We start from the raw sequence: 16,225 nt of genomic DNA on the forward strand, positions 1-16,225 counted from the left end.
AATTTTATTTTTTTTTAAAACCCAAATTTAGAGGTAAAAGCAGGGTGCATAGTTCTAAACACATGGTGTTAAGTTTTTTAAAAACATCAGTAAAGTATAAATAAGAAAAAATATTAAGTTAGTTAATTAAGTTAGCTAATTTTGCCACTTTCCTTGTTTTACCTACAAGAGCGATCCTTTCAGGTGCTTTTTTAAAACTTTAGTGGATGAGAAATGATTAACTCACGTGCACTTTCCCCAACTTAAAGGTAGAAGTTTTGTTTACGATGTTACGCTAGGTGATTGTTGTCTTGTACTGCCAGATGCTTCTTTGAAGGTAAATTAATTGCACACAATGTAAAACAATTCTTTCCTAAATGAAACATCTTTAAAGTTTAAAGCGAAAATGAAAGCAAGATACTGCAGATGCTGGAAATCTGAAAATGCTGGGAAAACTCAGCAGGTCTGGCAGCATCTGTGGAGAAACAGTGTTAATGTTTCAAATCTGTATGACTTCTTTAGAGCTCTGAAGAAACATCAACTCTGTTTCTCTCTCCACAGCTGCTGCCGGACTGGTTGAGTTTTTCCAGCATTTTCTGTTTTTATTATCTTTAAAGTTTGGTTTAGTTATAAAATGTCTCATGAGCACAGGGGGAAGCAGTGTTGTCATGGGTTTATTGAATAATGTGAATTAATCATACATGTGGAATCATAGATATTTACAACATATGAGGCTAGCCACTCAGCCTTATTTCCTCACTGACTGATGTGCAGCCATCCAGCCTCATTCCACTTCCCAGCTCATGGTCGATAATTCTGTTACAGCACTTCAAGTGCATATCCAAGTACTTTTTTACATGCTATGAGGGTTTCTGCCTCTACCAACCTTCCAGGCAGAGAGTTCCAGATCCTCACCACATGCCCCTCAAAAAAATTCCCCTCTTACCCTAAATCCATACTCCTGCTTATAGACTCCTTAACTAAGGGAACTAAAGCCTTCCATCCCTCTCCATCTAGACCCCTCAATTTTATACACTTCAACAAGGTCTCCCCTCAGCCTTCCCTGTTCCAAAGAGAACAACCCCATCCTATCCAATCTTTCCTCATAACTAAACTTCTCCAGTCAACAGCCTAAGTCTCCACTGTACCCTCTAGTAGAGTTACATCTTTCATAGAACTGCACACACTACTCCAGCTGTGGCCTAACTTATGTTTTATACAGTTCCAGCATAACTTCTCTCTCATTCTATGCCTTGGCTAATAAAGGCAAATATCCCATATGCCTTCTTGAACACTTTAGCTACACCTTCAGGGATCTGTGTTCATGCACTTCAAGATCCTTCTATTGTTCTATACCATTTATTATGCCTTCCTTTGCTTTGTTAGCTTTCTCCACATTTCTCCAGACTGAATTCTACCACTGTTCTGCCCACCTAACTAGTCCATTGATATCTTCCTGTAGTCTACAACTATCTTCATTATCAACCAAATGGCCAACTTTTGTACTGTCTACAAACTTTATTTCTCATGTACTGAGATAATTTACACATCATATGCAAGGACACCAAGTTCTTTACTCACTTCTATACAGTAAATTCACTGTTTAATTTAGGTTCTAATACTTTATTAAAGGTCACTAACATCTTCAGATAAGATAATAGATTTCTCTAGGTTGTTTTGCTCAACAACATGAGGATGACCATCTGTATGAACACAAGTTCCTAGTGGGTTAGATTAAGTACATTTGTTTTTAAAACAAATTAGTAATTTTACCTTTTGATGCTTACAAGGTGGTACAAAAAATGGGATAATATTCCAAAGAGTAAAATTCGTTGAGCACAAACTATTATTGCAAGCCTTGACAGAGGTATGAAAGCAGGAAGTTGAAGAGTTTGTGCAATACTATTAAAAAAATAGGATATGGTCCATTCAGTTCACATCTATTAAAACAGTCAGAGGCTGAGAGTCTGGTTATAGCAGCACAGATAAAATTTCATTTGGTGGCATAGGAAGCAGTCAAGTCAGCAGAAAAGTTTGTTTCTGGCAGCTCTTAAGTCCCATCCATTTTTTTCCCTCCTGTACATCCAACAATCCGTGATTCAGCCTAATAACTGGTTGTTTTCAGAGCAGGAATAATGTCACCCCTTCTCTTTGGGCTCCAAGGAAAACTCAAAAGTTTGTGATCCAGTGAATTTTAATCCATACTGTTGCAGAGGCGTGGTTGGTACTGTATCTGATGAAAAGCCAGCTCTGTTAGGAATGGCAGCACATGGTCTATATGCTTGCTGTTGAACAGCTGTCAGAAAGACAAAGAATAACTAACACCACAGTAGACATGAATAAATCTCAATTTAGACAAGTAACAGTGCACTCTTCAGGTTTACACTTTGAATCAAGCTCAGAACTAAGTGTCTCTCTTCCATTTCATCCTTCCCACACCACTGCTTATCCAATCTTAGTGACATAATTCTACTTTGCAACTAGTTCCTTTATAGCAGCAAACAAGAGACAAATGAAAGCAAAAATCCTATTTGCTATGAAACAAGTTCACTCATCAAAATAATTGGATTGGCAAGGGATGACTACGTAAAGCTTCACACACTCATACTTCACAGAAGCAATGAGAACAAAGTCATGACACCATTAGGGGAGATAGTAACAGTGTTGTTGGACTAGTATTCCAGAAGCTCAGACTATGCTCCACAGACAGGAGTTCAAATCCCACCATGGCAGCTGGAGGAATTTAAATTTGATTAAACAATAAATCTGGAATAAAATGCTAGTTTCATTAATAATGTTCATGAAACTACCAGATTGTCATAAAAGTCCATCTGGTTCACTAACATCCTTCAGGGTAGGAAATCTGTTCTTACCTGGGCAGGCCTACATTTGACTTCAGACACAGGCAGTATGTTTGACTCTTAACTGCCCTCTGAAAACCACTCAGTTGTAGGTGGCGTACCAACACCTGCTTAAGGGCATTTAGGGATGGGCAATAAATGCTGGCCTTGCCAGCCATGCTCACATCCCATGAACGAATAATAAAAATATAGACGGATAGTAACTGCTTATATTAATAACATGTTCCAATATAATGGTCATTCTACAAAACAGTAAAATTGGAGGGAGTGGGGAACATATTGACTCTTACAACAGTACAAAGATGCAGTTGTAGATATTCAAAAATAGCACACAACCAGTTTTATGTTTGACTAAGGACAGCCATACCGCCAGTAGCTGTCCAGACAGTCACTCCAGCTGCAATGCAGAGGCGAGGGAAGCTTTAAATAAGCTAGGATTCTCTTTGGGCCAACAAAGGAATGACTGGACAGTATACAAATACAGGATAAAGTTATGAAAAGGAGATAATCAGCATACTTGGTTCAGACAAGACAGGAAAGTGGAGTTGAGACCATAACCAGATCAGCCATGATCTTATCAAACAACAGAGCAGGCTCAGAGGGTCAAATGGCCTAATCCTAAGTCTTATATTTCTTCAGAAGTTCTGATAAATGTAAATTTACACAAACATTGCGTAAATGACCCACAGAAAAATTTGAAAAAATCTATGCAGAAGGAACAAAATGCCAGGAAAAACAGAATTAAAAGTCAGAGGCACTTTTTCAACTAAATAATAAAGACCTGGTGGACTAGAAAAGCATTGCTGCTGACCCTGGTGTACCCAAAATACAAATTGTGCTATTTCATAGCATCTTCAACAGAAAAAAATCTGAACTAATTGAAATGAGTTATCTCCCATTTCTGAAGTGGACTAGTTAATGCAACAAAAAAAAACCCTGTGTTACTCGCGCATAAAAAGTGACTGAAGCCAAAGGCAACCAAAATGAACGGGTAATTCACACACTACTAGGTTTCGAGTTTCTGCAACAATCAGCATAGATGCACAGTGACGGCAATTCTGTACTGCTGAGTTTTCACTTCTGTTTCAGTAGCCAATAACTGGATTACTCTTGGACATTCTCCACGCTCAGAACATGTAGTATTATTGGATGCTGATGAGTTAGTGCATCAACACCTGGCACCATATTAGAGGTGGGGGAGAAAGAGCAAAAGGATTGAGCTAAGGTGAGGTGTTTCCCTCAAACAGGGAACAAAACAAAATAACTTAATTTACTCTTTTTTCTTAACAGCCAATAGCAGTGGAATTTGCAAAGCATTGAGGGATTACTGGACCTTCTGAAGTTACTGTGGCCTTAAACTGGACAATTTCAGATTATGTAGTATGACATTGTTTGCAGTAGTTTCTTCAAATTTAAATACAGTAACAGTGGAGAGGGAAATATACAAACCTCATTTGTTTACATGCAAATTCAGCTACAGACTGTTCCCTGAATGTACAAAGCAGTTGCATATGTCAGCAGACTTCTATTTAATCTGAAGGGGAAAAGACCCAAGTAAAATGTTTCTCTCCTCTAACCACCTCCTCAAATCAATGTTCTTTAAAAAAGATCAGTTTGTTGGTAAGGATTTTTCAATTATCGGATTTCCCCACCTTCATTTATGACAAATACTCCTATGACATAGCTATATCTGATCCTGTCTCCATAGAGTAATCCATGCGAGGAAGCAGTAGTACTCAACCATCTAGTTTGCTTGACCTTTTGAAAGTTGATTTTCAGAGAAACCCATGCCGCTAATCTTGAAAGAGGCTGCACCATTGACTCTTTAGTGAGTTTAGGTTCGAAATGACAGATTTACCATGGGAGGAATATTAACAGAAACAAAACAGGATGATACTGAATTCTTCTTCCTGAAATTGTAGTTGCAGGGGTAGTGGGAGGGCAGGGGGAGTTTGGGGACATAAGAACACAAGGAGAAACAGGAGGAGTTGACCACAGCCTCTTGAGCCTGCTCCACCATTCAATACGATAATGGTTGATCAGTGGCCTTCACTTTTCTTGCCCACTCCCCATATCCTTTGATTCCATGAGAGACTAACATCTATCTATCTCAGCTTTCAATGTATTCAATAACATTGGTAAGGGGGATAGAGAACACTATACTGAATATTCTCTGCACAGCACTTTTAATGCAGAATTAGTACTGCAGAAATCACCATCTATTGGAATCCAAAAATGGGCATCAGTTTCTCACCTTTAATTTTCCATCGCAATGAGCAGAGGCTACAGCTGTTGACACCTTTACCAGCTGTGTAGCTGCAAGTCGCACCCCAAAATGCCTGTAGAAATGTGAATGAAGGCTGCTCATGAACAGCTCCACCTCCTCAATGGTGATTTCGTCCTCATCTCCGTGAATGCTGTCCCATAGTGCTTTAGCGTCCTCTGGGTGAATACTCAGTGAAATGGTCAGTTGCACAGGGGGCACAGACCACTCCAGCTCCATCACACGATGGACAGAGTCTGAGAAACAATTGGCCCACATGGCAGCCATCCAGGTCAGGTTCTCCGAACTGATGGGGAAGGCACTGATGTAGCAGTCAAATGTTTTCTGCAACCATTCCCCCACCATGGTTGTAACTGTTTCAGGGCCATTGGCAAAAAGCAAAGGTAGACAGATAAACTCCACTGGGAGAGACTCCAGGAAGCCCAAGTCTCCGTCGACACAGCACATCCACCCAGACCAGACCACTTTCTCATCAACTGCCTGATGGACTGGAGTCTTTGCCGTTATCTGTGAAAAAGCAGAAAGTAATTTTTACCCCAAGTCTCAATACTAATTTATCCCACCCTTCTACTGAAGGTAATGTTTACAAGGCTCCAAAAGCTTTAATGGTTAGTTCAAATAGACATGTCCAGCTGCCAGTGGAATCCAATGTAACTGAATCACCTTCTGTCCCTCAGGGGTGCAGAAGCCAATAATCATACTCCACTGTCACCCGAGCAGAGACCAGCTAACACAGCAAAGGCAAGGATTAACCTGGGACCTTCCTCGAGTGAAGACTATAGTACAGTCCCATACCATGTATGCCTACCCGATGAGCTGCAGAGAAGGGTGTGTAGTGAAAAAAGTAAATCATTTTATGGGTATCACCCACGAATCTATTTAGGGTGTTACTTTGTAGAGGGGAAGCAAGGAGGAGTTTTTTTGCCCACATGGGAAACAAACATTCCTCACAACATTTAAGAAGTATTTGAACTTGAGCACTTGAAACACCATAGCATACAGGGCTACAGGCCAAGTGCTGGGAAATGGGATTAGAATAAATAGATGCTTGATGGCCAGCACAGACACAATGGGCCGAAGGGCCTGTTTCTGTGCTGTATAACTATGACTCTAAAGCTTAGCAATGGTGGCAGATTCTAGCAGGTAAAGTAACATATAATATTTGAAAAGGATTTAACATTTTCATCACTGCATGTGAGCAACCACAGGTATGATCCACAAAACTCAGGCCAGCATCCCACCTCCTTCACAGAATATGATGTGGTAACATGCAACACTGCCATTTTAAAGTTACTAAAACTGACAGGACATTTCCCCCTTCCCAAACCGAATACAAATCACTAACTTTCCTGATTGGGAACCAAATTCAATAGCCCCCAAGAATGAGCGCAGGGATCGTGATGCAGAATTAACCCATGCCCATTGCTTCCAACTCAGACAGCATGCCAACTTAATGCTGACTGGAAATGAACATGATTGCAGCTTGCACCAATGTTAAGTGCACTTTTGAGCGGCTGCATGCCTCAGCAAGGGGCCCAAAATCATGAGCGGCTACAAGCAGTTGAAACTAACTTGCCCCTCTTATAGAGGAGGTGCATTGTGGTTTGAGCAGGTGCTGGAAATTGCTCTACAGCTGAGTGGCAACTGGTGAAATTTAAATTCAATTAATTAACATTAAAAAAAATCTGGAACTGAAAACCAATCTCAGTGATGGTAACCATGAGACTACCATCGATTGTTGTAAAAACCATCTTGTTCACCAATGTCCTTTAGGGAAGGAAATCTGGCATCCTTACCTGGTCTGGACTACACATGACTCCGGACCCACAGCAATGTGGTTGATTCTTAACTGCTCTCCAGGGCAAATAGGGGTGGGGAACAAAAGCTGGTCTTGCCAGCAACGCCCGCATCCCATGAACAAATAATTAAAAAGTAGTCAAAGCTCCCGTTGGTTTCCGAGGAGTTTTCCTAGGATGTTCCCTATTCATGACATATTGGAGCTGGCCAGCAGGAGGCAAAAAGGGTCTATGCCAAGACAAAAGCTGACATAAGTGCAAGCAGAAAACAAATCAATTTTGATTTTAACCCCCCCCAACCCCCACAAAAATTATACAGTAATTCAATCATGAGTACCTGCTGTAGACTTCTCATTTGACTAATACGGAGGGTGTTTGTAATATCCCCTATTTTCTTCCCCTCTTGCCCACTAATGTACTGGTCAGAGTATATAAAGGAAACTTTTGTCCCTAGTTTATTGTACTTTTGACAAAGCTCATATCAGTTGCACAAGAATAGCACTAGTTGACATTTTAATTTATTTTCCTGTGGATCAGGTTCTTCCTCAGCAGCCTGGCTTTAACTGGGAAAGGACCCACGTGGATAAGATAAATGGGCACCTGCAGCCCACCACCCAGTAACACAGCACACCAATATGCTTGGATATTGCTTTTGCTTGACAGGTGAACAGGTTTGCTTGCACGCAAGATTCCAAAATACAAAAAAGAGGGGAAAGTATTTTTTGTACTGCTCCTTTATTATTTAGAGTGGCCAATAACGCTCGCAAGGAATACTGTGAATGCCAAAGGAGAATAGTAGGATCTGCTGGTGAAGCAATTCATTGTCTTAAGGAGAATGGCAAAGAAATAAAAAGCAGATAGAACTTCACACCCTCACATGAACCCCACAATTCAGGAATTTAGATTCCAACACAAAAAGTTCTATTTCCAAATAATTGGGCTACATACGGTAAAAATATGGCTATGACATACAATTGTTTTCAAATCTTCACTATGGCAAAGATTGAGTCATACATAAACTTAAGATGGCAAACAGTACAAAAAATATCAGCACAATTTATAGCAGGTGCAGGAAATACAATTTGAGTCATTAGAACGTGCCCTTGAAGCTTTCATGCCATTTCAGAATGGAAGGTGAATGAGTAGGAATAAATTTGGAGTCCAGTGAATTAGGAAAAATAGTGCACACACTTTCTTTTAGAAGTATGAACATCCCAAGTCAGTCAAATTTTAGGTGAAATATAACAAAAATAACATTTACACAAGGTATACATTTTACTGTATTCAGGAATCCTTCTCGGTAAAAGTTCAAGAGAGCCTAAAAGATTCAAGATCTATTGCTATTTAAACTGTCTTACAATCTAACCTCAGAATCACAGAATCACCTGTATGAAGACAGCCTCTGGATCACTCTCAGTAGCTCGGAGGCCTGCAAGCATGGAGAATTTAGCCTTACTTGCAAGCTCAATTCCCACTTCAATTGCCATCCCCTTTTTCTTCTCAGTAGCGATGAAGACCGACAGCTCGTTTGAGTATTTCTTCAGCATGGTGTAGGAGAATCTGTACAGAGGAGTTACGTGATACAGACGCCATTGTTTCTGCAGCAACACTGCAATCTGCTCTGCATTCTCCTGCAAAAAGGACAATGGATAAGAGTTTTTCCTTCAATGCACACAAGAACCTTGACTGGTGCAATATGTTGGTCCATCATTGGACAGTTAACCTCTTGAAATATTTGGTGACATCAGTTGTAAATGTGAAGACTTGAGTTGACAAATATAACCTGCATTTATATAGCATTCTTAGTATAGTAAAACATCTCAAGACACATTATAGGAACATTAGCAAACAAAATTTGACACCAAGCTATGAGAATATTTGGGGAGAATACAAAAAGCTTTGTCAGAGGTTGGTTTTGAACAGTATTTTAAAGGATAAAAGAGAGGTAATGAAATGGAGAGGCTAAGAGAGGAAATTCTAGAGCCAAGACAGCTGAAGGTACGGTCACCAATGGGGGATCAATTAAAAACTGGGATGCTCAAGAGGCAGAATTGGAGGAGTGCAGATATGGGGGGTGGGGGGAAGATTGCAGGACTAAAGGAGAGTAGAGATAGGAAGGGGGTGAGGCCATGGGGGGATTTAAAAACCAGGAGTTCCTTAACCATGAGCCAGCAAACAAAGAGTGATGATGAATGGGACTTAGTGCATGTTAGGGCATGGCAGTAGAGTTCTGGAAGACCTCCAGTTTATGGGGGATAGAAGATGGGAGGCTGGTCAGGAATGTGTTAAAATAGTCAAGTATAGAGTAACAAAGACTTGGATGAGATTTTCAGCAGATGAGCCAAGGTGGAGCAGAGTCAGGTGATGTTATGGAGGTAGAAATAAGTAGACTTAGTGATAGTGTACAGGTGTGGTAGGAAGCTCATCTCGGGGTCAAATTTTTAAAAATATTTGTTCATGGGATGTGGGCATTGCCGACTAGTCCAGCATTTATTGCCCATCCCTAACTGCCCTCATCCAGAGGGCATTTAAGAGTCAACCAACATTGTTGTGGGACTGGAGTTACATGAAGGCCAAACCACGTAAGGATGGCATATTTCCTTCCCTAAAGGACATTAATGAACCAGATGGGTTTTTACAACAATCTACAATGGTTTCATTATCAGACTTTTAATTCCAAATCTTTATTGAATTCAAATTCCACCATCTGCTGTGGTGGGATTCGAACATGGGTCCCCTGGGTTAATCATCCAGTGACAATGCCACCGTCTCCCCCTAAATAAGACACCAAGGCTGCGAACAATCTGGTTCAGCCTCAGTTGCCAGGAAGAGGGATAGAACCAGTGGCTTGGTAATTATGACAGGGTCCTAAAGTAAGTTTTGGTCTTACAAATATTTAGTTGAAGGAAATTTCTGCTCATCAATACTGGATGTTGGACAAGCAGTCTGACACTTTACAGACAGTGGAAGGGTTGAGAGCTGCTGGTGAGGTAGAGCTGTATTTCGTCAGCTTACACGTGGAACCTGACATTGTATTTCTGGATAATGTTGCTGAGGCAGCATATAGACGAGAAATAGGAGAGCGAAGAGTAGATCCTTGGTGGGCAAAGTTAACAGTTCAGGAGCAGGAAGAGAAGCCATGGCACACTTTCCAATGGTTATGAATGGATAGATAAGAATGGAACCAAGTGAGTCAGTAACTGTATTGGTAGGTCGAAAGTTAAGGTCACTTGAGAAATAATAGCAACACCATCATCCCCAGTGCACAACTGCAGTTCAGAAATAACTTCAAAAGTATTTCATCAATAAAACAGCAAGATGATTCTAAAGGAGCCATACACATCACATTTACTAGAGCAAATTAGGCACAGCTGAAAAAAATAGGGTTAAAAAAGCCTGATTATCACCAATTACTGTAAAACCTGCCTGATTATCACCTACAATACTGTAAAACCTTGTGCTTGTTGACTTCTGCATTCTCTCCAACTGAGACCCCTTCCAAAAGAGTCATATTGTTGCTAAAATGATTAAATTAGTAGGATTGCAACATAACATTCACAATATATTGATCCAAGAATGGTGAAATCCAATAATTGTATTTATATAGCATCTTTATTATAGAAAAAAAGTCCCAGGATGCTTAAGAAGTATAATTAAATGAAGGACACCAAATCAAAAAGAGAGATCGTGAGGTATGAGCAATAGTCAGAGATGGCTTTGTGTGTGAGAGAGAGATGTGGACTTGGGGTCAGGTGGTGGCACAGGCAGGGGGAGGAGAAGCAGAGAGAAATCTTAAAGGGAACATAATGGGATTTGGAGGCTAGAGGTTTATGGATGGCAAGTGTCTCTGGTGGCTGAAAGCACAGGTGTTAATAGTGAGAGGGATGCAACTAAGGCCAAAGTCATAAGAATGGGGAGTTTGGAATGGGAATCAGCTCGTTCATCGAATCAGAGCACAGATGAAGGCTATTCATCATGCCAGCTCTTTGAAAGAACTATCTCTACCTCAGAGGGCTGTGGAAGTGCAATCATTGAGCATGTTCAAGACAGAAATCGATACATGTTCCTGTGCCACTCCCCCACTCTTTCACAGCAAATATTTCCCTTTCAAATTATAACTATCCAATTCCCTTTTGAAAGTCACTATTGGATCAGCTTGCACCATCCATTCAGGCAGCACATTCCAGATCACAATTCACCAAATAAAAAAAGAGTTCTTCTCATCTCCCCTCTGGTTCTTTTGTCAATTATCTTAAATCTGTATCTTCTGGTTTCTGACCCTCCCTCCAGTAGAAACAGTTTTTCCCTATCTACTCTATTAAAACTCTTCAATTTTTAACACCTCTATTAAACCTCTTAACCTTCTCTGTTCTAAGGAGAGCAATCCCATCTTCTTTATCATTCTACTGCATCCACTTTTCACTGTCCAAGATGTTTGGTGCCCAGATTGAACACAATGCCCCAGCTGAGGCCTAACCAGTGATCTTTAAGGGTTCAGCATTAAACCCTTGCTTTTGTACTGTGTCTCAATTTATGAAGCCAAGGATCCAGTATGCTTTCTTTTTAAAAATAGTCTTCTTAACTTGCCCCATCAGCTTTAAAGGCTTGTCTATGTGAACCCTCTGTTCCTGAAGCCTCTTCAAAATTGAACCATTTGTAGGGCAAGAAAAGGTTACAGAGTGGGGGAGGAACAAGTTAATAATGAAATTTAAGCACAATGATGATTAGGAACCAATGTAGGTTAGTAAGGACAGAGGTTATAAGTGACCAGGATATGCTAGGTCATTTGCTACAGGGGTGTTGATATTTATGAAGGGATGGGAGAAAGTTGATCAAAAAAGACAATTTCCATTGTTTGAGAGATCTAGAATAAGGGAAAATGCATATAACATTAAATGCACAAATTTAGAAGAAAGCAGAACATACACACAAACAGAGTTGTGCGCCTTTGGAATGCCTAGATGTTAGTGAACGAAGGAGAGATCATGTCTTTTAAGAGGTTAGAACAATTGGGGGGGCGGGGGGTGAGGGAGGAGGAAGAACATATAAATAGATATGGGAACAGGACTAACACATAGGATTAGGACTACAATGTGTGGAGAACATCTATACCAACATGGGCTGGTTGGGCCAAATGGCCTATTTCCACACTCTGATTTCTGTATAATTCTTTAACTCTCAAGCGTAAAATTAAAAGGTTGTTTTTTTTCTCTCGCCAGACATCACACTCAAACCCACACCACCCAGGATAGAACTGCAAATGTTCTGCTTATAGTGAAAAATCAAGGTTGCTAGTTTTACTGACTACTGGCAAGTCCGTTCTAGGAATCTTCCGTCTAGCTGAAGTCTGGCGAAATGGTGTGTGCCTCTGCACTGTCCTCAGAACCACTGGAGAGGCGCCTGCATTAGCAAAACACACACCCAGGCGTGCCATTCCTGCCTTGGCAGCAGGAGTCAAGTGCTCCATGTTAAACCTGGAACAAAAAAAAACAACCAACGTGAAACAGATAATTTTATACATTATTTTGGAGCCAGTAAAATCCCAAGACCAGAACTGCTTACTAAATCTCATCACTTAATAAATAAATTTCCCCAGTCAGGGACAAACATCTCTATGTCTACCCGGTCAAGCTCCTTCAAAATCTTGTACATTTTAACAAAATCACCTCTCATTCTTCTAAACTCCAGAGAAGATTTTACTTAGCATTTACTCAGCTTCTCATCACAAAACATGAGAGTGGAATTTGGTTCACTGTCACAAGGTGAATGGAACCAAACTCTTACTCGCTGGAGCATTATAAAAACAAACATTTACAGAAGCAAAGTGCATCGCACCCAGCATTAATGCAATAAAATTGATAAGAGCATCAGTAAAGGCCAAGACCCTGAAGGCAACTTCATGACAACTTATGGAAATACAATTGTGAAGACCACTAACTTTGCATGCAATGACTCACATTACACTAGTACAGTACCCAAGTCCCACTTGCTCATCACTCCTGTGCTCGATGACCTACATTGGCTCCCGGAATACCAATGGCCGGAATTTAAAATTCTCATCCATGTACTCAAATGCTTCCATGGTTTGACCCCTCCCTAGATCTGTTACCTCCCCAACAGAGCAACTTTCACCTCCCAGAACCTTCCATGCCTCATGATCATCTTCCCGATCTTTACCCAACCACTGGCAATCAAGCCTTCAGCTGTCTTGGCCCCTCCCTTTCATTTGTCCTTCTAGCTCACCTCTTTGAGCTTGCTTTCATCATCATTAATCAGAGAATGATACAGTACAGAAGGTGGCCATCCAGTCAATCTTGCCTCTGCAGGCTCTAGAAGAGCTATACAACTTGTCTCACTCCCCTGATCTTTCCCCACAGCACTGAAAATCTTTCATCTATCCAAACTTCTCTGCTCTAAGGAGAACAATCCTAGTTTCTTCAGTGGCTCCACATAACTGAAGTCCTTCTCCTTGGTATCATTTTAGTAAGCTTCCTCTGCACCGTCCCTAAACTCTTGGCATCACATTTTAGGACAGATGTCCAGAATTGAACACAGTCCTCCAACGGAACTAACTAGTGCTTTATAAAAGCTCAGCATAGATTTCTTGCAATTTAGAAGGCCAAGATCAGTCATATTCTCCCTACCAAAATAAATCACTTCATACTTCTCTGTATTAAATTACATGTTACGTGCCTGCTCAGTCTATGTTCTTGAGCTCTGTTACTGCTCTCCTTACTGTTTACCACATTTCCAAGATTCATGACCTCAAACTTTGAAATGATGTCCTGTAGACCCAAATCCAAGTCAATATATATGAAAAAGAGCAGTGATCCTAAAACTGATCCCTGGGGAAGGCCCGTGTCAATGTTCATGCTCCGCACAAGCCACCTCCCGTCATCGCACCATCAGCATATCCTTTTATTCTTTTCGCCCTCATGTATTAACTTAGCCTCGCTTTAAACGCATCTATACTATCCGCTTCAAAACGGTAGCCAGCTTCACAGTTGTTTTGCTCTATCAGTAGAGATGGTGATTGACTCTCTCTCTCTCTCACACAGATGATCTGATGCTCGGCCTTCCAGTGACACTCGGCTGAATGAACCTCCTCTTAATCCGGCTCTTGATGCAGAGACTCACCGGTTACCCGGTGCCCTCTGGTGATTAAATATCAGAAACCCGCCATCCAGAGGCTCCGGGGAAGAGGGGAGAGGCTTGTCCGGTTCCCGGGGCCGCTCCACTGGGGTGGGGGGGGGGAGACTCTCCCCGGTTCCCGCTCCGCGGGGTGAAGGATTTTCGCCGATTCCCGGGGCTGCTCTGCAAGGGGTTATCGCCCCAATCCCTGAGCTGCTCAGCTGTGGGGGGTTTCTCCCCCCAGTGAAAAGCTTTCGGCTGGATTTCCGCCGCCTGTTTCCCGCCCGGTTTAAATCAGTCTCCCGTCCTGCACCGCGCTGACTGTCGACAGACCCAAAGAATCGAAAACCGATGGCCTAGTGATAAGGATTGGGGGAGGGGGGGGGGAAATGGAGTCGATTGGTTAGGTCTGTTGATAGGGTGAAAGGTCAGAGGAGGAGCCGGATGAGACAACTGATCCCAGTTCACAAACTGTTGAGACAGGGAGACCGACTTTAAAATATCCGGGCCCCCGAGCTTATTTTTATTTCTGTTCGGGACATGGCGAGGCCGGGCCTGGGGCTGGGCAGGGTCCTCCTGCGCTCGCTAGGATTCAGGGCCGTTTGCAGCTTCCGTCCCACCGAGCAGGCCCAACTTCTGCCGAACTATCCGCGGACCCGGCCTGCCAGAGCTGCCAGAGTAGAACCAGGTGAGGCCCTTGAAGACTTGTATTTGTAGATCGCTTGTTTAACCATCTTAACACCTCCCAGAGCGCTTCGCCGCCAATTAAATTTTTTATTCTTTCTTTTCATTCATTCCTCATGGGATGTGGACTTCGCTGGCTAGGCCAGCATTTATTGCCCATCCCTAGTTGCCCTTGAGAAGGTGGTGGTGAGCTGCCTTCTTGAACCGCTGCAGTGGACATGGTCTAGGTACACCCTCAGTGCTGTTAGGAAGGGAGTTCCAGGATTTTGACCCAGCGACAGTGAAGGAACAGCGATATATTTCCAAGTCAGGAAGGTGAGCGACTTGGAGGGGAACTTCCAGGTGGTGGTTTCCCATCTACCTGCTGCCTTTGTCCTTCTAGATGGTAGTGGTCATGGGTTTGGAAGGTGCTGTCAAAGGAACTTTGGTGAGTTCCTGCGGTGCATCTTCTAGATGGTACACACTGCTGCTACTGTGTGTTGGTGGTGGAGGGAGTGAATGTTTAAGTTGGTGGATGGGGTGCTAATGAAGCGGGCTGCTTTGTCCTGGATGGTGTTGTATTTCTTCAGTGTTGTTGGACCTAACTCATCCAGGCAAGTAGAGAGTATTCCATCACACTCCTAACTTGTGCCTTGTAGATGGTGAACAGGCTTTGGGGATTGAGAGGTGAGTTTCTCGCTGCAGAATTCCCAATCTCTGACCTGTAGCTACTGTATTTATATGGCTGGTCCACTTCATTTTCTGGTCGATAGTAACTCCAAAGATGTTGATAATGGAGGATTCAGCAATGGTAATACCATTGAATGTCATGGTGAGATGGTTAGATTCTTTATTATTGGAGATGGTCATTGCCTGGCACTTGTGTGATCCAAATATTACTTGCCACTTATTAGCCCAAGCCTGAATGTTATCCAGGTCTTGCTGCATATGGACATGGACAGCTTCAGTAACTAAGGAGCCACAAATTGTACTGGACATTGTACAATCATGAACATTCCCACTTCAGACCTGATGATGAAGGGAAGGTCATTGATGAAGCAGCTGAATGCAGTTGGGTCTAGGACACTATTCTGAGGAACTCCTGCAGTGATGTCCTGGGACTAAGATGATTGACCTCCAACAACCACAACTATCTTCCTTTGTGCTAGGTATCATTCCAACCAGTGGAGAGTTTTCCCCCTGATTCCCATTGACTCCAGTTTTGCTAGGGCTCCTTGATGCCAGACTCAGTCAAAGACAATCATTATCACCTCGCTTCTGGAGTTCAGCTGTTTGTCCATGTTTGGATCAAGGCTGTAATGAGGTCAAGAGCCAAGTGGCCCTGGAGGAATCCAAACTGAGTGTCAGTGAGCAGGTTATTGCTGTGTAAGTACCAGTTGATTGTACTGTCGACGACACTTTCCATCACTTTGCTGATGTAGATTGATAGAGCAGTAATTGGCCGGGTTGGATTTGTCATGCTTTCTGTGAACAACACATAGCTGGGCAAT

General features: G+C 42.1%; 2 protein-coding genes across 3 annotated transcripts in view; one reads left to right on the forward strand and one right to left on the reverse strand.

The window, feature by feature from the left end:
• Positions 1-644: 644 nt before the first annotated feature.
• On the reverse strand, positions 645-14,354 carry cenpl (centromere protein L). Of its 2 annotated transcripts, none has more exons than XM_078561516.1 (5): positions 14,058-14,354; positions 12,226-12,394; positions 8,306-8,551; positions 5,095-5,631; positions 645-2,275 (listed from the first exon to the last, which is right to left on the reverse strand). In XM_078561516.1, the coding sequence occupies exons 2-5, from the start codon at positions 12,385-12,387 to the stop codon at positions 2,174-2,176; spliced, it is 1,047 nt and encodes a 348-aa protein (XP_078417642.1). In that variant the 5' UTR covers positions 12,388-12,394; positions 14,058-14,354; the 3' UTR covers positions 645-2,173. The 2 variants fall into 2 exon arrangements, with proteins under 2 accessions (XP_078417642.1, XP_078417643.1); XM_078561517.1 differs by lacking the exon at positions 14,058-14,354 and adding an exon at positions 13,866-13,956 and having other exon boundaries at positions 1,484-2,275.
• A 114-nt stretch (positions 14,355-14,468) lies between these two features.
• Positions 14,469-16,225, forward strand: part of dars2 (aspartyl-tRNA synthetase 2, mitochondrial) — a 55,811-nt gene continuing 54,054 nt past the window's right edge. Inside the window, exon 1 of the mRNA XM_078561518.1 lies at positions 14,469-14,739. Within this exon, the coding sequence (XP_078417644.1) occupies positions 14,592-14,739 (148 nt within the window). The 5' untranslated portion in view covers positions 14,469-14,591. The remainder of the gene's footprint in view (positions 14,740-16,225) is intronic.

The sequence above is a fragment of the Cetorhinus maximus genome, chromosome 17 (genome assembly GCF_964194155.1).
Source record: "Cetorhinus maximus chromosome 17, sCetMax3.hap1.1, whole genome shotgun sequence".
In the NCBI taxonomy this organism is placed as follows: domain Eukaryota; kingdom Metazoa; phylum Chordata; class Chondrichthyes; order Lamniformes; family Cetorhinidae; genus Cetorhinus; species Cetorhinus maximus.